A 23,607-nucleotide genomic window follows, 5' to 3' on the forward strand; every position below is an offset into this window, starting at 1 on the left:
CCATTATAAGCCCCATCTGTTGATCTTCTACTACATTGTGCTTAGCATACATACATATATATGAAACTTTATACTGAACCCTCTGAGATATTACTAATCCCAGTTTACAGGTAAGGAACTTGACGCTAAAACTCATCAAGCAAGCAAATGGTACACAGCTAGATTTAAACTCAGGACTATCCAACTGCCAAGTGATTCTGAATCACCATGCTATAGTATTACCATAGTGAAAAGTCTACCCATTAACAGGGTTTAATCATATTACAGTATTATTATAAATTATGAACAAAAAACACGCGGCACTGAACCTGTTCTCACAGACATTGCTTAATTATGAAAGAGTCAAAAGTTCAGGACGGCTTGCACTCACGTGACATAGATGCCAATTCCCGGGGCATGTAGCCATCTGTGCCCATCTGGTGCCATACTCCTGTAGCAAAATGATACCTCCAAAGCTCCCTGAAGAGAGGATAGTCTTCATTATCTGGCCCTCCAGATTCATCGTAATCTGGGTTATAACCTCCAAACACATAGAGGTTGGTATTATCTGCCACACAACGATGTCCACTTCGTGCTGGTGGAGGTCTGTGGCCTAGGAAAGAAGAGGACAGTCTTCCACAGATGGCCAAGCAGATTAAAAACACAAACAAAATTTGGTCATAATCATTTTAGCTTTAAAAGGGGATGGGGAAGATTTATAACGTAGATTTACTTTTTATTTGCTTAGGTTATTTTAGACATTCGCACATACTACTTAAGATAATTTTAAGGAGCTAGTCTCCATTTCTATTTCATACAACTACTTTCAGATTTTGGAAACTGTAAAAAAATTTTTTTCCAAGGGAGGAAAAATGGCATTATAAACTCAAGAAAATGGCTGACAACTTGAAATTTGCAAGAGAAGGAGGAGGGGTTTAATAATCCAAAAGCTAACAGGACAAATTTTCTTATTTCCTTAGAGGAGAACAAAAACACAGGCCAACTAAATTAAACTGAAAATATTAGAGAACTACATAAATATAATCACAAATGTGAATGAGTCATGTATAAATAAAAATACACACACATAAAACCTATGATTTGTCCACAGTATATAATTACACACTTAAAAAGAAAACTGGCTTTCAAAGAGTTATAGCAAAATTTAGAATTTAAATCCCACTCCAGACATTATGGCAGTCAACAAAAAATATCCTTATACTTATCTCAAAGAGCATCTTTCACCCTATTAAGAGCTTTACTAAGGAAAGCTATTTCTACAATTGATATTTGAAAGCTTTCTGAAGCTTTCTGTAATTTCTGAAATTATATCACCTAGTTCACTAAAAACGACTTCACGATTATTTTAGAGTAAAAAAAAACTAAAATTTTATATGGTTTCTATTATCCTTACAATTGTTTATACAAGTCTACACAAACCCTTACATAGCTATAGAACCAAAGATGCTTAAATAACATATTGGATAGAATAAGAAGCTACTATAGTTGTCTGTTACCTTAAGGACTTATCTAATTTCTTATATTAGGAACAGGCACTAGTATAATGTTAATTAATATTTAGGACGATGCTGGGCACCTAACAAACTTCTGTCATATAAATAAACATTTATTATCAACCTAAGCCATATATATATATATATATATATATATATATATATATATATATATTCTTAATCAAAATCCCACTTCCTAAGGTATAGTTTTAAATAAGAACTGAAAAGAAATTGCACAGATCTAAGAGAAACTAAAAAACTAATGAACCATGAATCACCGAATCACTCAACTCCGACCTGTTAGTCCTGCTTCAGAATCTTTGATGGTTCCTTCCTGTTCAAGTACGGAGTGTTCAACTAGTGATTTAGGGCCTCTGATGACCTCACTTTGTCCTGATCTCTCACACTCCTGCCTGTTTAAGTTTGTCTCGCTGCTTGGAAAGGCGAGTGCTTCCCTTAGACCTTGGCCTGGCCTCCTACCCTTCAATGCCTCCTTGTGGAAATGCCTCCAAGTCCAGCCCTTACAGCTTTCTCACCAATAAAACCCTAGGGCCCTTACAGTTCAGCACCCTACAATTCAAATGATAGGATATGCACTTTCTATAAGATTATGTAAACACATGAATATATTAGGCAATCTAGAATCAGTTAGAAAATTGACTCATGAGCCGTGATTTACCTCAAGTGAAGAACTCAATTTCTCTTTCTAGGAATCTTGAAATACAGAAAGTGTGGTGTGGAAGAAACAGCAAAGGCTCCTACAAATATCTAGATTTGAATCCAGGTTTTTTTCTAACTGCTACCTTGAGCAAGTCACTGATCCTCACTGAGTCTCAGCTTCCTCATCTGCATAAGGGGATATTATTCTTGTACCTCACAGATTTTTCATACTGCTATTAAAATGTTTATTAATAAAGTTTTATTTTAATGTTTATTTATTTTTGAGAGAGAGAGAGACAGAACGCACACGAGCAGGGGAGGGGCAGAGAGAGAGGGAGACACGGAACCTGAAGCAGGCTCCAGGCTCCGAGCTGTCAGCACAGAGCTTGACGTGGGGCTCGAACTCATGAACTGTGAAATCATGACCTGAAGTCGGGCACAACTGACTGAGCCATCCCGGCGCCCCTGAAATGTTTATTGGTTTAGATATGAATCTTCAACGTATCTGCAAGCTATTTGAAGAGAGAGAAATGTACTTGTATTCATCTTTCTAGCACCAAGCCTAAGGCACACAGAAAACACTAAACAAAAACTTACAAATTTAATTCTTCTCTACTCATTTTGTTAATGGTTTTTCTCCTCCAAATAGGTTATAAGCTCCTCAAGGGGAAAGGTCATATGTAACAATTATTCCGTACTACCTCCAACACCTAAAACAGCTAGAGATATTTAAGGCACTAGAAGTTTCACTGATTTTAAGTCAGAGTAAACAATGACAGGGACGCTCAAAACAGTCCAGCTCTCAGTGGACTTTGATATAATTATACTTAAGAGATATACTCTTAAGAGATTTACTTAAGAGATATACTTAAGAGATTTGGGGGGCAGGAGTTGGGTTACACAACGGTCTTCTCAAAATATAAATGTTTCTAAAAATTAGTGAGACAAATTTAGGGGCACCTGGGTGGCTCAGTCGCCGAAGTCCGACTTCGGCTCAGATCATGATCTCACAGTTCATGAGTTCAAGCCCCACACTGGGCTCACAGCTGTCGGCACAGAGCCAGCCTCAGGTCCTCTGTTCCCTTCTGTCTCTGCCCCTCCCCTGCTTGTTCTCTCTCTCTGTCTCAAAAATAAATAGTATTTATTAAAAATAAATATTTATTGAAAATATGTATATTTTAAAAATATATAAATAAATAAAAATTAGTGAGGCAAATTTAAAGAAAAAATAGAATTGCTGTGGTCAGCAGATGGGAACTCTAAGAATCTCTATAATGTCACTCACTTTATTACCTGCAGTCAACAGACAATTTTTTAAAACTGCTTTTGGACAGAAAGGACATACAGTCTATTCTAGGATTTTCTCTAAATGGCTGTACAGCAGATACTCCATTATAAGTTTATTGGCAACTATTTTTGTGACAACTATAACTCAAATGTATGAAAGGTTGAGGAGTTAGTGAAAAGACAGTTTTAGATTTATCCACTCGTTCATTAAGCCAAAAATATTATCAGATACTTGCTATGTACCAGGTACTGTGTAAGATGCTGGGGATACAGTGATAGAGAATGGAGACACCATAACCATTTCTGTCCTTTAGAGCTTGTAAAGGCTAGTCCTACACTGTCCAATGCAGTAGCCACTAGTCATATATTAATGTTGAGCATTAATTAAATCAATCAATTAATCAATCAACATTAATGTTGAAATGAGGATGGTCCAAACTGAGATATGTTCTAAATGTAAAATGCCCACTGGATTTCAAAGACTTAATATCCAAAAATGAATGTAAAATTACAAATTTTCGTATTGAATACATGTTGAAAAATTTTTTATATCCTGAGTTAAATAAAAGTATTATTAAAATTAATGTTGCCTGCCTTTTACATTTTTTTTTGCTCTGAAATTTAGAAACAAATTTTATTTAAGATCTGAAATACAATTCCTAAAATATCAACTTCTCCAGAAAACCGTGGCTACACAATAATGCATTGCCTCTATCATGTTAGAACGTGCATTAGACTCAAATACAAAAACCATGAAACAAACCACCATCCTTCAACAATTTGAGCAGAGAGAGAATGCCTAAGGAACAACATCGATGGACTTGCAGAGGATGGGCTGTTTTACTTCAAGCACCATAAAAAAAAAAAAGCACAAATGGCCTTTTACATTTTTAATGTGGCTACTAGAAATTTTTAAATGTTGTGGTTCACATAACATTTCTATTGAGCAGGGTTGGTCTAACTCAATTGCTGGCTTTTGTAAGTAATTTCATTATCTATGCAAATTAAACTGCTGGGTAAAGAGCATCTGATCAATTTTTGATAAATATTAAACATCCTGTCAAGAAGTCTGATAGCCGGGAGTGAAGAGGTTACTCTTCTTTCTCTTTGGTCAGTAACTAGAGATTTCTTTGTACATATTTATAGCCCAAGAGTGACTAACATATCAGAAAGTCAAATTTTATTTTGAATAAATCATGGGAGTTTGTCAGGGATAATGTCATGGAGACTAAGCATTGATTTTCATTATGTGGGATATAGCATAGGCTCATCAACTTGACCGAAATAAAATCGGGTTTTAGATTGTTAAATAGTTCTCTGAATCCTCCCCCAAATTCTCCACGTGTAAATCCCACCTTCCTAAAAATGACCTGCTACTATTAAAATCACCCAGAGAACTAGGTTACCTGATTCAGGAACTTCCACTAGAAAATGTAAAAAACTCCAATGTGAACTTGTGTGCAGAGGTGAACTTCTAATATCCAGAAGGCAACCTCCAGCTACGGCAGTGTGCACCTACGATGTCTGAGCCATCTTCTCTTCTGTGTGCTCACCCTGTCACAACAACTTGCTGTTTACCCCAGGGAGTAAGCAGGAGCTTATGGTAACCAGGGAAATGGGCTTTAGTTTCCAGCCTAGAGGAAGGAAGAAGCTAGCTGTCCCCCATGAGGGGATAGATGATTAGGTTGCTGCAGTTTTCACCATTACAATATTGTAACAAAGCTTCCGTTATGTATATTGAGATGCAAATGTCCGAGTATTTCTGGGTCAAAGGAATATATGCTTTGATCTGTTACAGATGCAATGTTGTCATAGAGCCATACTGCTCTCCAAAAAGACTGGAACAATTTACACTCCAGCAATGATTTCTGGAAGTGCCTATTCATGCTGTCTTCAACCTCTTTCATTTGTGCCCATCAGAATGGTGCAAATTGGTGTCAGGTAATTTGTATTTCCCTGATTTTTACTAGTTCACATGTTTATCAGCCCATTTTATTTCTTCTTTGGGGAACTGCCTGATCACATCCCTTGCCTACTTTTCCATCTACTGACTTTTCTTCTCACAGGTTTATAGAGATTATTATATTTCTTTCTTCCAGCCTGCTACTTGTCTCAATTTTGTTTATGGTATCTTTTAACAGATGGAAGTTTTCGTCTGAATCTTTCAATCTTTTCTTCTAAGGTTTCTTTGCAAAAAGAAAAAGAAACAAGGCTGCTCTGTATCTCATTTATTTCTAAATCATTATAAAATTATAAAAAATTCCCACTTACTTCTAGTAATTTTATAGTTTTGACTTTTTATATTCAGAACCTGAATACATCCAGAATTTATTTTTGTGTATTATATGAGGTAGGGCTCTAACTGTTCCTCTCAAATGGATAGGCTGTTGCCCCCAAACCATTTATGGAAAGCCACCTCTTCTATACTGAATCGAAATATCACCTTTATCAGACACGAAACTGACATGTTCTAGAGTAGAATCAGGAAAATCCCAATTATCCAGGTCTAATCACAAATTTAGACACAAAATCGATTACTCTTTAAGAACGCACACAATCAATACACAGCAAAACCACAAAATCTTAATGGCAAAAGCTTGCAAATAAAATAGCATATTAACATTTATTGCTTAATAAGTCTATTACTTACAAGATGTAGCCACCTCTCAATGTTCTATCAAATGTGTGGGGAGGCCATTAAAAAAATAAGAACTTTTACCGCTAAAAGTATTAGCTGGTTATAAATATCAAATAGCTAAAGGATAAATTGTTTAACTGGTCACTTTTTTCCAAATGTGAAGCTTTCCATTACCTCTGCCGGAGAAGACAGGTCTTCTGTTGTACACCTGGAAACCTGACAGGAAATCCAAGGAAGACTGAGCCAGCTAGCTCCCGCCCCTGACCAGCAACCAGACCTTTTTACTACTCCCAGAGTCCAAGCTGCTCAGGCAAAAGCAACCCATTCATATCAGCATGCAATATTACTTAGTTGTGTAAGCATTTCCTACCAAAGAGACTCTATGCCCTATACGAGATGTGTATGTAAATATTTGGCTTCTCAGGGCAGAGTAATCTTTAGCGTCTAAGATGGCAGCAATAAAATAAATTCGCTTTGACAGGTTCTGGTGTTATCATGAGTTAGTTTCAAGTGCTGAGCACAGCATACTTGAGACAGCAGTCACACTGTTCTAGGGATCAGTGGCCATGGGCTTCTGGGATCTGTTCAATTCCACTGTCTATTCCTATACCATTATCACACTGTCTTAATTATGTTAGCTTTGAAGTATCAATCGACATCTAGTAGGAAATTCCCTTTTGTGTTACTTTTTCATAAACCTCTTGGCTGTTCTTCTCCATTACTCATGTAATGAATTTTGAAATCAGTTTGTTAAAAACCTATAAGAAGTTCTTTGGTATAAGACACCATCTTATACAGATGATCAAAGTTAACGGGGTCATAATGGGACAAATCAACACCATGTGCAATGAGATGAGCACAGCATTACTTCAGAGTATTCCTACCAAAAATGCATTAAGCTGAATGTAAGGGACACTGCACAATGTAACTAGTGTTTACTGTTCAAAAATATCAACATCAAGGCTGAAGATGAGAACTGAACGCAACACGTGATCTGGGATTTTCTTTTACTAAAAAGGATATCATCGGAATAATTGGCAAAATCTGAAAATAAGGTCTGTAAATTAGATACTAGTGTTAATTTTATCCATTACTTATAGTTTCCTATTTTGTGTACGAGTCTGCAGTCAAAGAGACTACTTGTTTTTTAGGAAAAGACACAAGTATTTAGGGGCAAAGGGGCATGATGTCTGTAGCTTACCCTCAAAACCGGTTCAAACAAACAATATGCATGTATATGTATACATGTGTTATACATATAGAAAGGGGGGGATGGGCAAGGAGAGGAGAGAGAGAGAAGAGAGGGAATAGGATAAAGCAAATGTGATCAAATATTAACATTTGGAGAATCTGGGCAAAAGGGACAGAATTTTTTACCATTCTTGTAGCTTCTCTGTTGAATCTGAAATTATGTCATGAAGGAACATAATCTCTAGCCTTTTATCCTCATCTTTTTTGATAGTCATCAGTAGTTTCATTGTTTTTATTTCTAAGTACTTTACAAATTTCCATATAATTGTGACTAGATATCTCTTTTATTTTCTAATTTGTTGCTGTTACTATATAGGAAAGTAATTTATCTTTGCAAGTTTAAATTTTATCCAGCCAACTGTCTGAACTCTGGTATTAGTTATCATTAATTATCTTGAATTTTACAGTAGACAATGATATATATGTTATTAATGACAACTTTCTGCTTTCTTTCCAATATATGTACCTTTTATTTTTTTCCTTGTCTTCTATTGTATTGGCTGAAACCTCCAGAATAAGGTTGAAGAGTGGAGATGATAGTAAGCATTTTTGTCTTATTTTTACTTTTTTTTTTCAGTATATGAAGTTTATTGTCAAATTGGTTTCCATTATTTTTACTTTAATGAAGATATTGGTAATGTTTCACCATTATATATACTTGCGGCTGGTTTCTTTTTTAACAATTTTTTTGAGAGAGCATGAGTGGGGGAGGAGCAGAGAGAGAGGGAGACAGAGGATCCAAAGTGGGCTCTGCACTGGCAGCAGAGAGCCTGATGTGGGGCTCGAACTTGCGAACTGCAAGATGACGACCTGAGCTGAACGAAGTCTGATGCTTAACTGACTGAGTGGGCCACCCAAGGTGCCCCTACAATTAACTGGGTTCTTATAGATAGCCTATCAATAAAATAAATTTTCCTTTTTTCTTGGATGCCTGCAAATGTTCCCTGTCAGGAATGGGTATGATTTTTTTAAATAAAATTTTTACTGAAATGTAACATAGAGAAAATTGCATAGGAGAGTACAGCTTGATGCATTTAACATTTAACAAAATGAACACACTGAGAATCAAAGTTTATAAAATGCTTTTTCTGACATCAAGAAAAGCTTGTTTTCCCACTTTTCTGATTTTATTGAAGTAGTTAAGCTTTCTTATTTTCCTTTCCTTTTTTCCTAGGCAGATCTTCATCCTATAACCTCTAATAATTTTTAAAACCCACAAACTTTGGTTTTTCTAACAATATTAAGAATAAACCACATATGGAAAGGAAGCTGGCTATTAACAGCATTTACTTCTGCAGAGGGGAATAAAGTGGAGAATAAAGATATAAAGTAGGACCTTTGCTTTTTTAATTTAATCTCTTTCACTGTGAAATATAACACATGTACAGAACACATAAAACTATAAATGTGTAGCTTAACAAATTATCAAAAAGGCAATATGTAATCATCACCCAGGTCAAACTACTGAATACTGGCAGCGCTGAGACACCCCTTATTACCTGCTTCTTTTGGTCACAACTCCATCCATCCCACCTCCTTCACTTCTAGAGGAAATATATTTCCTGATTTTTATGGCAACTATTAAACTTGCTTTCTTTTAAAGGCTTTATCATACCTAAGTTTGCATTCCTAAACAGTATTGTTTATTTTGGCCTAAATTTGAATTGTATTTAAAAAAAAATTTTTTTTAATGTTATTTTTGAGACAGAGAGTAAGGAGGGGAGGGCCAGAGAGAGAGGGAGACACAGAATGCGAAGCAGGCTCCAGGCTCCGAGCTGTCAGCACAGAGCCTGATGTGGGGCTCAAACCCACAGACCGTGAGATCATGACCTGAGCCGAGGTTGGACGCCTAACCGACTGAGCCACCCAGGTGCCCCTGAATTGTATTTTAATAGAATGATATATAGTATGTATTCTTTCTGGGCTCTTTCTTTCATAACTAAGTTTCTGAGATTCATACATGTTGTTGGGGTGAATTAGTCTGTTCATCTCCATTGCCAAATAGTATTACTTTGTGTGAATATATACCATGATTTATCCACTCTATGTTGTGTGAATGGTGACTTGGGTTGTTTCAAATTAGTGGTTCTTAATGCTGCTATAAACATTTTTGTACAAGTTTTCAGGTGCACAGGGGTCAATGTTTGTAGGCTATAAATCTAGAAATGTAATTTCTGAGTCATAGTGTAAATCTTTACCTTTACTAGATAAGGCCTAACTGTTTACAAAATAGTTGGTATTGTCAGTCTTTTTAATTTAGCAATTCCTAAAGGTTTGTAGACCTCTTTTCATCATGGTTTTAATATGCATTTGTCTCTGCAGTGCCTAGGTGGCTCAGTGGATCAAGCATCTGACCTCGGCTCAGGTCATGATCTCGCAGTCTATAAGTTCGAGCCCCGCGTCAGGCTCTGTGCTGACAGCTCTGAGCCTGGAGCCTGCTTTGGATTCTGTGTCTCCCTCTCTCTATGCCCCTCCCCGCTTACACTCTCTTTCTCAAAACTAAACATTGAAAAAATATGCATTTGTCTCATTACCTTTTTTTATTTATTGACCAACTGGATTTTTCTTTGGGAAATGCCGGCTCAAGCTTTTAATACATTCTTCTATTGAGATGTCTATTTTCTTCTTACTAATCTGTTAAGTTTGTTATATATGCTTGAAATAAGGACGTTCACTTTTCACCCTCCTATGTACTTCCGTATTATTTGAGTTTTAATAAACCCATATTACACCTGTAAATTCTAAAACAAAAAATCAGATGATCTTAAGCAGTTTCACTTTCTCCTTACCCCCAATTTGTTTAAATCACCTGAAATGTCACAGAATGTTATTTACAGGTATATCTATCTATCTATCCACACACACACACATAAACATGCACACATACACATATTTATATTATCCTGTTTTTAGTTACAGAATGTTGTATATATAACATATATACACACACATACATACACATACACGCATTTATATTATACTTCTACATTTTTATAAATCTTTTCTTAAAAATCAAACTAGGCTTCATAGCCCCTTTATCTGGACACAACTTTAAGTTTTACTGGTTTCTTTGCACACTGTTGCTTTCTATATCCAAATCTCCCTCTTTCTTGGATTTGTTTTCATTTTACTGGGAGTATCTCTTCAAAGTAATTTTCCAAAAAGGGTGTGTATGGTAAACTTTCAGAATTCTCATTTATTTTGACCCCCACATAAACATTAGTGAGGCTGGGTGCAGAGTTTCTGTTCAAAATAATTTTCTCTTAGAACACTGAAGCTACTTCTCTTCAAGCAAATCATGTTGCAGGTGAGAAATGCAACACCAGTCTTTCCATGTAAACTATTTTCTGTCTCTGGAATCATAAGGAGTCCACCCATGTACAGATAGAAGCTTTCGTTTGTGTTCTTCCTGCTTGTTCCTTGGTGGCCCCTTCATAGCCTCTTCATTTTAGGGAAATATTCTCCATTTCTTTATTTTCTCCCTTCCATTGTCTGATCTTTCCTTCTGTAACTCTACAAAATGAATATTGACCACTTAGATTTGTCCCGACAGTATGAGTTTCTCTCATGTATTTTCTCTTTTGGTCTTCTTGCCTTATGGTCTCTACATTTCCTCCTTTATTTTTGTAAAAATTGGTCTTAGGACGATTACTGACCACTCCAACTGCATTTTTATTTCAGCAATCGAGACCTCAACACAGAGGTGCCTGAGTGGCTCAGTCAGGTAAGTGGCCAACTCTTGATTTCAGCTCAGGTCATGATCTCATGGTTCGTGAGATCGAGCCTCATGTCAGGCTCTGTGCTGACAGAGAGTAGAGCCTGCTTGGGATTTTCTTTCTCCCCCTTTCTGCCCCATGCTTGCATGTGCTTGCTCTCTCTCTCTCTCTCTCTCTCTCTCTCAAAATAAATAAATATAAACATTTTTTAAAAAGACTTCAACACAGAACTAATTCTTTAATCATTCCTTTTTCTCACGGCAGTTGGTTTTTAATTTATGGGCCCAATTCACTCTTGATTCTGAGGAAACCTCCTATGATCAGAACTTCCTAAAGTTCCATTCCGCTTCTTCATTATCTCTGTTTTTCCCACGTCAGCTATTTGTTCATCTTAGTCATCCTCTTTCAAGGTTAGTCTCCTGCAAATGTCTGATGGGCCTGGATCACCTATTTATATTAGTAAGTGAAGGACCACATGGGTTAGTAACTGTAAGAGGCATGGGTTTCCTCAACAGTTGTATTACTCTGTCTCCAAGACTCCAAATGAGAGGTCTCTTTCACTGTGGGTCTCTGCAGGTAAGTGGTGCAGTGGAGGTACACTGACAGACAGGTTTCCCTTTCGAAAGAAGCTGAGATGGGGCGCCTGGGTGGCGCAGTCGGTTAAGCGTCCGACTTCAGCCAGGTCACGATCTCGCGGTCCGTGAGTTCGAGCCCCGCGTCAGGCTCTGGGCTGATGGCTCGGAGCCTGGAGCCTGTTTCCGATTCTGTGTCTCCCTCTCTCTCTGTCCCTTCCCCGTTTATGCTCTGTCTCTCTCTGTCCCAAAAATAAATTAAAAACGTTGAAAAAAAAAAATTTAAAAAAAAAAAAAAAAAAGAAAGAAGCTGAGAAAAGGTAAGCAGTTTTGCCTTAGGATTGCCAGAATAAGGCCGTATTTTGACGGTAGGGTCCTTTAATGTACGTCAATCCCGGATTGAGTTCCCTTTCTTTTCCTGCTCCTGTTCCACCCTCCTCACCCATCTATCGTGGAGGCACACTACCTAAAGCTCTGCTTTGTGCTCCCGCTCTCTCTCCAGTCCAAGTCCATGGGAACAGGGCCTGCTCAACCATCCCCAAAGCAAATCCCCTAACTCCACCTGAAGAGCTGTTCTCGTAGCTTTATCCTAGGAACTAAAGCTGTTGCCAGAGCTCTGTCTACAGAGAGACGGAAGAAGGGAAGTGGCTGTTTTGGAGGAAGTCCCTTAATTATTTGCCTTGATGTTCCATTTTGCCTAAACCTGCTCCCTACTGCCACACTTGCAGACTCTAGGCTTGGAGTTTCAGTAAAGAGGCCCTATGGAGAATTCTCTGACTTCAGCATGCAGCCGGAGCACCTATTTTGAGTTCCATGTTACTGTTTTGGTTTCTCAATCAATAAAATTCCAACTGCTTTCTATTACCTCGAAATTCCTTAGACTTTCTGGTATCATCAAATAATAATGAAAGCAGCTAACATTAATTCGACATTGGCTAAATATAAAAACTCCAAGTACTTTGCACACATTACCTCTCTCGGTCCTCACAATAACTCTAGAAGGTAGGCACTGCTATCATCATCCTTATTTTACAGATGAGGAAATTGAGGACCAAAAAAAAAAAAAAAAAAAAAAAAGAGTAAGGAACTTGCCCAAAGGCACACAGTTGGTAAATGGTGGAGCCTGGATTCAGACATAGATAATTTGGATTCAAAGCCTTTCTTTTCTACAATCACGATTTATTAGTTTTCTTATGTCTGTTTTGTCTTTTGCAATGATATCTAAGAAGTATGGAAAGATAAATGGGTATGTTTAGGCCATCATTTTGTAATGGAAACCCATTGTTTTTATTACACCAATAATGTTTTCACACCACACTTTAATTGGTAGAAATATCTTTCAGAGAAAATGCAGGTTCTAGAGAAGGAATCCAGTGACAGAAAACGAGCCCTTTGAAAATGTTAAATCAGAATCAACAGAGGTAATGCATAGGATTCCCAAAATGAAAGACTTAAAGGTGGCAACTTCAAAAGCATAGATTTTTTTTAATCTAAGAAAACGATAAATGACAGCATTTTTGTGTTCTCAACAACTCTAGTTTACTGCCACATCACCAGAGAGAAGTTGAGAACATACGAAAATTTTAGTCCCATCCTATTTATTCCCTGACAGTGACCTTAATAATTCAATTCAACTGAAATACATATGATATGCCTACCACTTGCACTGTGCTACAAACTGGAGACAGAGAAATGTCAGGCACTGTCCCACCATCCCTGCCCTTGCAGAGCTTACAGTCTAACGGCAGGCACAGACAAGGAAACTGATGACTGTAATTCAGTGTGATAAGTGCTATGACACAGGCAGGTACACCGAGGGTGCCATCGGGGCAGAGCCAGGCCTTCCCGGGAACTTCCCCGGAAATAACTCTTAACCTGAGGGCTCAAGGATACGTTATTATTGGCTTGGGGAGATTAAGCTGAATGTATCATCCTCTCTTCAAATCTGCCCCACTCTCCACCCATTTAACATGGGTAAAGAGCACAAAGGTCCACACAGAAAGCTCCTCCTCTTCAATATTAGTCGAATCAAGTGTCATCAAATTCTACTTCCTTATATTTCAAATCAACTCCCTACTCTCCACTCCTAGTACAACTACCTTCACTGCAGTCTCCATCGTTTCTCACCCCAATAACTGTAATAACCTTGTAATTAATCTTTCAATTAAATATCTTCACTGGTTAAAAACACAAAATGATTCTGAAAACTTCCCTTGGGTTGTGCCCCACTTGATCTGGACCTTCTCCAGCTTCTTCTCGCCTTACTCCTTCCCCCTATGCTGAGCCCCCTACGGTTCTCTGGAGACTATGCTCTGTTTTGCCTAACTGCCTTTCCTTAAGCTATGTGGTCCCCATAGTTTGAGATGTTCTCCCTTGCTAACCCTCCCTTGCTAACTAACACCTACTCAGCGTTTAAGTACATCTCTTCTGAAAAGTCATCCTGATGGCCACTCCTCTGTCTGTGCTCCCCACAAGCTGAGTCAGGAGCCTCTTCTGTGCAATCCCATACCATGCTACCTCACCAGGACACTTATCACAAAGAATTACACTCAAATTATTTTCTGTAATTGTTTATCTGATTCTCTGTTATTTAGATACTGAGCTGATACACTGCCTGCTACACAGGAGGCAATCAAGAAATACTAAAAGAATGAAAGAATGAACGAACGAACGGAGAGAGTTAAGTCTGTGAAAGCTGATGAGAGAACCAAAGGAGATAATGGAGAGAAGGACAGAACGCTGGAGAAATGCCCACCTGTAGTGGGTAGGAAGAAAGAAGCTAGTGAAGGAAACAGAATGAACAATCAAAGAGAAGAAGAAAACATCTAGGATTGTACAGGAAAGTAACCCAAAAGAAGAGAAATATTTAAGAAGGTGCAGGTGGTCAACAGCATCAAACACTACAAACAGGTCAAAGAAAGCGAGAACTAAGACAAGACCACTGATTTAGAGGCAGTCACTGGCGACTGATGATGGTGATGCTGGTTTTACTCCCACCTCCCTCTCGGCACAGGCAGAGGCCATCTTCCTAGGCCATTCATTGTTGGAGGCAATTTAGGGCTTACAAAAGAACCAAAGATATGCAACTTACCTGTACTAATCTCTTTTTTTCCATGACTGAAGAATGGAAAAACAGAATATTCAAAAGGAAATAAAATCTCACCCTCCAGATATAATGTTGGTTCAGTTTCCTTTGTTTTTTTTTTTTTTTATGTTTACATTTGTACAAAACTGTATTATATTAAATTCTATATCCTAATTAAACAATTTCTTAATTGTGCTTAAATTTAGTCAGCCCAAGTTAGCCTTCTCATTGTAAATCAATAAATTGGCATTTTAATTTATAAATAGAAAAAAGAAAAAAATGTTATAGAATTAGATGTGCCACTTGTTTGGCCACATATGCAAAAATGGTTTTGTCATATAATATTAAAATTATCTCTCAGTCTGTATCAATAAAATCATTATTCATTCTAAAAGGGAGCATAACACCCTAAGTATCTTATTTTGACCATTAAGTCCAGATTTCATTCTTTCCATGCTGTGGAACATGGCTGCTAAAAATAGATTAGGTACTAGATATAGAAACATCGATAGCAGCTGCAGGATTTTTTTTTTTTTTGTAATAATCTTCAGTCAAAATTAGATATACTGGCTTATAAATAATTTAATAAAGTCTAAATCATCACATTAAGTATGCTTGTCTGACAATTTGCTATACCTAGAAAAACAGTGTGAACCAGTTTTCAACCCTCTTCTGAGATTCTTTTTCAGTATGGAGTATGTTCTGGTAGAAAAAATAAGAAATAGAAGGAATGCAACACTTCTAAAAGTAAGAATTACTAGGTCAAAGGATGTCAACATTTTTAAGGTTTTTTATATCATATAGCCAAACTGAATCCAGATAGGCTGTGTTAACTTTACACTTCCCTCAATATATGAGCTTCACGTCCCCATACTTTTGCCAACACTGGGCATTCTTATTTTTAGCCTTTAGCCAACCTCATACGTGAAAATGAGATCTTATTATTTTAATTATCATGTTTATGTAACAATAGTGAAAATAAGTATTTGTTCATATTTACTGATGCTTCCTTTTTCTGAATTGATTATTCATGTTCTTTTATCTATTTTTCTAGCGGGCATTTGCTTTTAAACTATTGATTTATAAGAGCTCTTTATATATTCATGGTAGTAACCATTTGTTACAAATATTTCCCCCTTTTAATCTATCTTGTTATTTATGGGTTTTGACATAGAGGTTTTTAATTTTTATACTGTCACATAAGTTAATCTTTATTTATTCCTCAGATGATATTTAGAAAGTTCTTTCCCACACCCATATTTTATAGATTGTTCACTCAAAGTTCTCTCTCATATGGCTACAGTGGAATAATACTGATATCAGTTAGATGATTTATTTCTACCACCTAGTACACATTAAGTGTTTCTAACTCCCTAAAACTTACAATTCCAACTCCAACAGTGGTCAATATGAGACACAGGTTTAAAATTAAGTTCTAGACTTTTCTTACTGCAATTTTAGCTGTTTAGGCAATTTTTAAAAACCAGAGTTTTGACTTTAGAAAATTCAAAGTTCCCTTTAACCCATATGAAGCACAGATCTCTTGCTAGTTATCACCCACCTCTCAAAAACCTGTTAGGGATCCTTATGATGGGACAGGACTGAATGAAGCGCCTCCTAACTGGGTCCCATCGTATTTTCTTCTTACCTGTTACCACAATCATCAGCAATAAGTCAGACACATACAACACATGGCAAATAATACATAGTTACTGTAGCTATAAAGACAGAAAAACAGGAAACAAAACAATACTTGAATACAGAAAGAAGTGATGTAAAGTAGCATTTAACCCTGTTTTGGAAGTCAAAACAAAATTAAATTAATATACAAGCAGTGATGAAGGTATTCAACTCACCCCCAAAGAATACAAACAATATGTGCACCATTTTTCAGAATTCTGGTTCAACAGAACATGCATTCAATAATCACCAATGCCATCTTGTGGCAAAAATTCACCAGTAGCTTTACAAACAAATTAGAAATTATGACATTTTAAAAAATCAGTGAATGTCAAAAAAGGAGCACTGACTAAAATTAATTCGGCATAATGCAGGCTCCTGTTCTCTTCCGGGTTTGGTATTCTTTTATCGGTTATATGGTTAAGAGGATAAAGCAATGGGCACCATTCTTTGAATATGAAATAAGCAGATCTTGCTATAATTAAAATGTCATGGTGACAACCAAATAAAGCAAACATTTAATATCTTGGCACTTCCACTGGGAGAGAGAAAAAAGGAAATTCATCTGCCTTCCAAGGAAGCAAACCAGTTCCATATTAACCCCAATTAAAGCTTGTTTTCTTGTAATATAGTAGAGAAATACAAAGCATTATTGAACTGTTAAAGGAATAATTTTGTCTCTTTCCAAAGTTTTGATAGCTCCCAAAGATGGCTTTTACTGGCAATACAAAAAGTTAACATTTGTATAGAGTTTAAAGTTTATAAAGAGCTTCCACGCATGTTACCTCATTTGATCCTCACAACAATCCTGTACGGCTTCAACAGTTATTTCATGAAGCATCCGCTATGCCTTGAGCCCTCGGCCAGGCTCTAGCGTAGCGCAAGGATATGTCCCCTACCCTCAACAGCTCTTTGTCTTATGAGGAAGGCAGATGTCTAAACAAACAATTACATTACAGTGAAGTAACTGCCATAACAGTGGCCGTAAAGACATTTTGAGAAAGATGTTATCATCTTAATTTTACAAGCCAGGTAGCAAAGCGACTTTAACGCCCCACCCAGGATCCAAGCTCAGCCTGACTTTAAAACCTGCCTTCTTTCCACTACACCACACTTTCCTGTCTCATATTCATTAGAAAGCGTATAGGTTTTGGGTTTGGCAGTTGCAAATATACTTAGCTGTTCGTCAGCAAGGTTCTGGTACACAAATCCTGTGCGATGAAAAGGCATTACTGGTGCGTGCGTTATGCACTTCATACTGTGGAGTAGACAGACTCCTTGGCAAGGGGAAGAATTCTTTGTTTTGCAAAAGGGGTTATCTTTTAATTGTCTAAGTCTTTTAAATCAGCAATGCCCAAATCTTGGTCTACAGACCACTGCTAGGCTAAGGTGAAGATTCACCAGTCCAAAACAAAATGAGAAAAAAGCAGACAAGGTAGTGATTTTTTTTTTTTTTTTAAAAGGAAAATGTTCCATTTAAGTAAATGGCCTGTCCTTTTTCCAGAGATTAGAAATTTTTTTTGATCAAATATGCTTCATTTTATGAGATGAAGGTTAGAGGAAATGGTTAGTTGGTTTTGGTTGAATTATTCTTTCTTAGAAAAACAGAAAATTTTCAAGTCTATGTGTATCCCCAAAATATATATATATATATACATATATATGTATGTATATGCACATACATACATATATATGTACATACATATATTTATATGTATATATATATATTTTTTTAATTACAAATTTATGACATCCAAAAGTCTGGAGAATCACAGGTTAAATCAATACAATTTTTGTTGATGACTCAGAAGTCCAACATTATAAACCACACTGTCAAAGGATACATAAGATGTATAAGAAATTCCCTTGCCCTCAAGAAGCTTATATTCTAATTAGGGAGACAAGACAGACACATAAAACAATTAGATAGCAATACAAGACAGAATATAACAAGTGATTAGCTTAAAATTTGACATTTTTATGTATCAAAAGTGTTAAAATGTACATACCCTTTGACCCAGCTATTCCACTTCTAGGAATTTATTCCTAAAGAAACAATCACAGATGCATGGAAAGATGTATGGACAAAGATACTCACTATGATATTATTCATAATGGCAAAAAATTAGAAACACTTTCAATGTCCAATGATAGGGGGATGGTTAAGTAAGTATGCTAAATAAACATACTTAAATATGTTCATATTTCACACACCACTAAAAAGTATATACAAGAATATTTACTAACATGGGAAAACATTCACAATATATTGCAAACAAAAAAATGCAAGTACAAAATAGTACTAGAGTCTGATACCATATTAGTAAAGAAAAAAGTGCTTGTATAGATTCACGAAAAATACAGGAAGGATGTACATCAAATTTTAATTGTGGTTAACTTTGGGTGGTTATTATGAATGATTTTTGGATTTTTCTCCTTAATGCTGGTCTTTATTTTCCAAGCTTTCCCATTGAGTAGGCATTACTTTTGGACTGGAAGAAAAATAATACCATATTACTTTAATTTATTTATGCTATGTTAAAAAAATACTGTAAAGAAACATACCAAAGCGTTAACAGTGGTTATGATTAGGGTTGAGGGTTATCATCTCTTTTATATTATCCAAATTTCCAGGACATATTTTATAATGGAAAAACACAAGCAAATTTAGAATGACACTGAGGGAATAACATTGAAAATGACTGAATCAAAGTTATAGTAAAAAATGCTTTTGATGTTTTCTCAGAGCTCTGCCAAACATCTTTGGCCTCACTCAGCCGCCAACGTGAAGTCTGTCATAGGCATAAGCTAATGTTGAGGTTATTCACACAAGGTAGGCACTGACTTCAGAACCCACGTTTTCTTCCTTCACTCAAAGATCAGAGAAAGAGCGAAACCAGCAATAGAGCAAATATATGCCGTTCCAAATTCATATAGATACGTTCCTGGTCTGAAGTTTTGCTCGTTAAAGCTTTCATTTGTATAAATTCAAACTGCCAATCTTCATTCGTGATTGCTTCTACTCTTCAAAACAAAAACAAAAAGGATAGTTTCTTCAATGATTTTATCAATATTTTATTTTTGCTGATTTTTGTTATTTTTTTAAAGTAATCTCTTCACCCAACATGGAGCTCAAACTCACCACCCCAAGATCAAGAGTCACATGCTCTACCGACTGAGCTAGCCAGGCACCCCTATTTTTTGCTTTTAAATGTTTTTTTTTTTATTAAATTTATTTCATTATAAAAATGACATAGTCATTGACTGAAATAGGCTATTAGGCCAAGCACATTCTCCTTTCTCCAAAGCCCAGCAAATAACACAAAAGCCATTTTAAATCTTTTTTAATTTTTGAATTTTTTACAAATCCATAATCAAAAGAAAGCAAGAAATGTCTTCGGTGGACTAACACTATCAGGAATCACTGCAACGTGAAAAACATAGTCCGATACACCCAGAGGAGAGGGCTACTGCAAGTGGTCAGAGCAGACCTCACAGTAAATGAAGCCCAGAGGTGGAAAACAGCAGGAAGAACTGACACAATTTACAGAATTTACAGGTTGGGGGCCAGCACAGAAGTTACAAAGCAGATCAGCCTCTCCCGCTCATTTACCTCTTTGGGTCAACCATTACAGAACAGAGGTATTTGCTCCAGAGGGAAACGGTGGCATCAAAGGAGAGGTGTCCCTCCCCTCCCCGGGTAGGAACAATGACTATAAACACCGGATCAGAGAGACAGGACAGAGCCCTGGGTGGATACTAACTCCCAGGTAGAAGAGGGGACGCTCACACTAAAGAAGACCCTGGCAATGGTGGCTCCATCCTACTTAACATTTCATCTCTCCCCACAACCATTAAAGATCTGCTGCAGTAACAGATGTAATATTCACAGGAAGGCTAACTAGGACTCTCAAGTAAAGATAAATAAGCAAAAAACCAAGACTCAGACATGAAAAAGACTCAGGCATGAATGTGACAAACAGAGGAACTCAGACTAAAGAAAGAGAGTTAACAAGTTAAATAGAGTAAGACCTTACATCAAGTATAATTAATATCCTCAGAGATATGCAAAGTAATAATACATCTATTAAAAAAAAATCAGGGGCGCCTGGGTGGCGCAGTCGGTTAAGCGTCCGACCTCAGCCAGGTCACGATCTCGCGGTCCGTGAGTTCGAGCCCCGCGTCAGGCTCTGGGCTGATGGCTCGGAGCCTGGAGCCTGTTTCCGATTCTGTGTCTCCCTCTCTCTCTGCCCCTCCCCCGTTCATGCTCTGTCTCTCTCTGTCCCAAAAAAAAATAAATTAAAAAAAAAAATCAATTGGAACTCTCAGAAATTAAATTTTGATCACCAAACTAAAAAACCTAGGAACTGAAAAGACACAGTTAAACAGCAAACTAAATTACTACAATGAAAGATGGGGCCAAGAAATTCACCAGAATATAGTATAGAAGGAAAAAGAAGTAGAAAGTATTTTCAAAAGTTAAGATATAAAAGAGAACTGAGCAATCTCTACCAAATTCCAACTGTAAGGGCTTTTCTGGCCCTTTTCCCAGAAATGGACAAGCTAACTGTAAACTTCATATTGAAATGTAAGAAACCGAGAAAACCAAAGCAATCTTGAGAAAGAACTAAATTAGAAGACTCACACTTCCTGACTTCAAAACTTACTACAAAAATACCGTATTCAAAACAACTTAGTACTAGCATAGGATGGACATAGAGATCAGTGGAATAGAATTGAAAGTCCACAAGTAAACCCGTACATCTATGGTCAACTAACTTTTGACGAAGGTGACAAGACCACTCAATGGGGAAGAACAGTCTTTTCAACAGATGGTCCAGAATTCTATATCTACTCAAACTCTCAATTGTGAGAGTGAAATTAAGACATTTTTTAATGTACTAGGAAACAAAAATTTTGCTTCTTTCAGACTTCTGGCAAAAGAATTACTCAAAGATATATACTTGGGGCACCTGGGCAGCTCAGTTGGTTAAGTGTCCGACTCTTGATTTTGGTTCAAGGTCATGATCTCACGCTCCATGAGACCGAGCCCTGTGTGGGGCTTAGCATGTAGTACAAAGCCTACTTGGGATTCTCCCTCTCTCAAATAAATAAACTTAAAAACTTTACTTGGAGCTAAAAAAAATTAATCCAAAAACAACAAACAAGGTACAAGAAAAGAGTAAGGGGAGAAACCAGTAAGATCTTGAAGTTAAGTGCTGATTGGGAAAAGAACAAAACACAAAAGTTTACTAACATTCAAAACTCCAATCTTAGATGATATTGACAGGAATCACTGTGAGGGTAAGAAGGGGGTTGAGAGGAGGGAAAGCAGAAGAATAAAGTCTTTGCCTTGTTTAGAAGAAAGATGCAGAAAGTGATTAATACAGATATTGATAGAAAAACACAAATTTAGGTATTGTGCAAAAAAATTAGTAGGAGTACTAGATGGCTTCACTCCGAACATTTAAGTAAGATATATAACACCCATCTTACACAAATGCTGTCAGAGAATAGAGAAACTCACTTAGGAGACTAATAGAACCTTGATATCAAAATCTGATAAAAACATTAAAAGTAATTACAGGTCAAAATCCCTTATAAACAGGCACAAAAATTCCAAACAAAATATTACCAAATAAAATCAAAGCTATATAAAAGGATAATACATCATGATCAAGTAAAATTTCTTTCAAGAATGTAAGAATGATTTAACATTAAAAAATCAGTATAATTCGCTATATTAACAAAATAAGGAGAAAAACCACAACATCATTTCAATCGGTGCAAAAAAACCTTTGGATAAAATACCAAACTGCAAAAAAAAAGAAACTTAAGCTCACACAAAAACCTGTACACAAATGTTCATAGTAGCTCCATCAATAATAGCCAAAACCTGGAAACAACCTTCCAATGAATGAGTAATTGAACTGTGGTACATCCATACCATGGCATAAGGCTCGGTATTAATGAACTACTGATATGTGTAACAACTCAGATGGCTCCCAAGGGAATTGTGCTGAATGAAAAAAGTCAATGCCAAAAGTCAATGCCAAAAAGTCAGTGCCAAAACTGTAGGACTCCATTTATATAACGTTCTTAAAGTGACAAAATTATAGAGATGGAGAACAGATTAGTGGTTGTCAGGGGCTTACCAGGGGAGATGGCTGTGACTATACAAGGGTAACATGAGGAGTCACTGTGATGGATCTGTTCTATATCTTGACGAGGTGGTCACACAAATCTACACATGGGATAAAACTGCCTAGAACTCAATACAAACACACACACAAATGAACGCATGCAAAACTAATGAAATCAAAGTAAGGTCAAACAAGCAGTATCAACGCTGACTTCCTGGTTGTGTTATTACACAATAGTAACACAATGTTATCGTTTGGGGAAACTAAACGAAGGGTGTATGGAGCATTCCATATTCTTTCTTACAGTTGCATGTAAATCTACAATATCTCAAAGGAAAAAGTATTAAAAACATGACAAAAACTGATTACGTTGATATGGGGCAGACTGCATTCAAAATGCTATGTCTGAAACAATTATAAATATTTTAATAAACCAAACTATTTAACATGATCTAAGAATTCTGATTTAGGTGGCTATGCCATGTGGCATGATCCTATTGCTTTATACAATTCAGTGTCTATAAAGAATTTCAGAAGAGAAGCAAATTAATACTGTATTCAGAATCACTGCACCGTTGTGTAGGTTGCACACTGCACAAGAGCTCCAGGCCAAGTGGCTAAGTGAGGCTAAAATCCAGCCAACACTCTACTCCCCAGTGTACTAACCGGACTATGCTTACCTGGAAAAGGCATTATTTATTTATTTATTTATTTATTTATTTATTTTAAGATATTTTGAGAGAGAGAGAGAAAGTGCATGAGTGGAGGAGAGGGGGAGACGGAGGGAGAGACGGAGAGAGGGGGAGGGGTGAGAGACAGAGAGAGAGAGAGAGAGAGAGAGAGAGAGAGAGAGAGAATTCAAGCAAGCTCCATGCTCAGCCTAGAGGCCGATGCGGGGCTCAATCCCATGATCCTGGGATCATGACCCGAGCCAAAATCAAGACTCGCAACTAAATAAGCCACCCAGGTACCCCTATTTTTTTTTAAGTATACACTCAACGTGGGACTTGAACTCACAACCCCAAGATCAAGACTCACATGCTCAACCGACTAAGCCAGCCAGGCACCCCTGGAAGAGGCAT

The 23,607-nt window shown here is 36.9% G+C and overlaps 1 protein-coding gene across 6 annotated transcripts in view; it reads right to left on the bottom strand.

Moving 5' to 3' along the window:
• Positions 1-23,607, bottom strand: part of KLHDC10 (kelch domain containing 10) — a 71,696-nt gene that overhangs the window by 25,467 nt on the left and 22,622 nt on the right. For 3 of the 6 annotated variants that reach the window (XM_058724277.1, XM_058724281.1, XM_058724278.1), the window contains exons 2-3: positions 16,264-16,350; positions 371-592 (exon numbers count right to left, since the gene is read on the bottom strand). In XM_058724277.1, the coding sequence (XP_058580260.1) occupies positions 371-592; positions 16,264-16,350 (309 nt within the window). The remainder of the gene's footprint in view (positions 1-370; positions 593-16,263; positions 16,351-23,607) is intronic. The other 3 variants (XM_058724279.1, XM_058724282.1, XM_058724280.1) reach the window with 1 other exon arrangement.

The sequence above is a fragment of the Neofelis nebulosa genome, chromosome 4 (assembly GCF_028018385.1).
Source record: "Neofelis nebulosa isolate mNeoNeb1 chromosome 4, mNeoNeb1.pri, whole genome shotgun sequence".
Classification (NCBI taxonomy): Eukaryota; Metazoa; Chordata; class Mammalia; order Carnivora; family Felidae; genus Neofelis; species Neofelis nebulosa.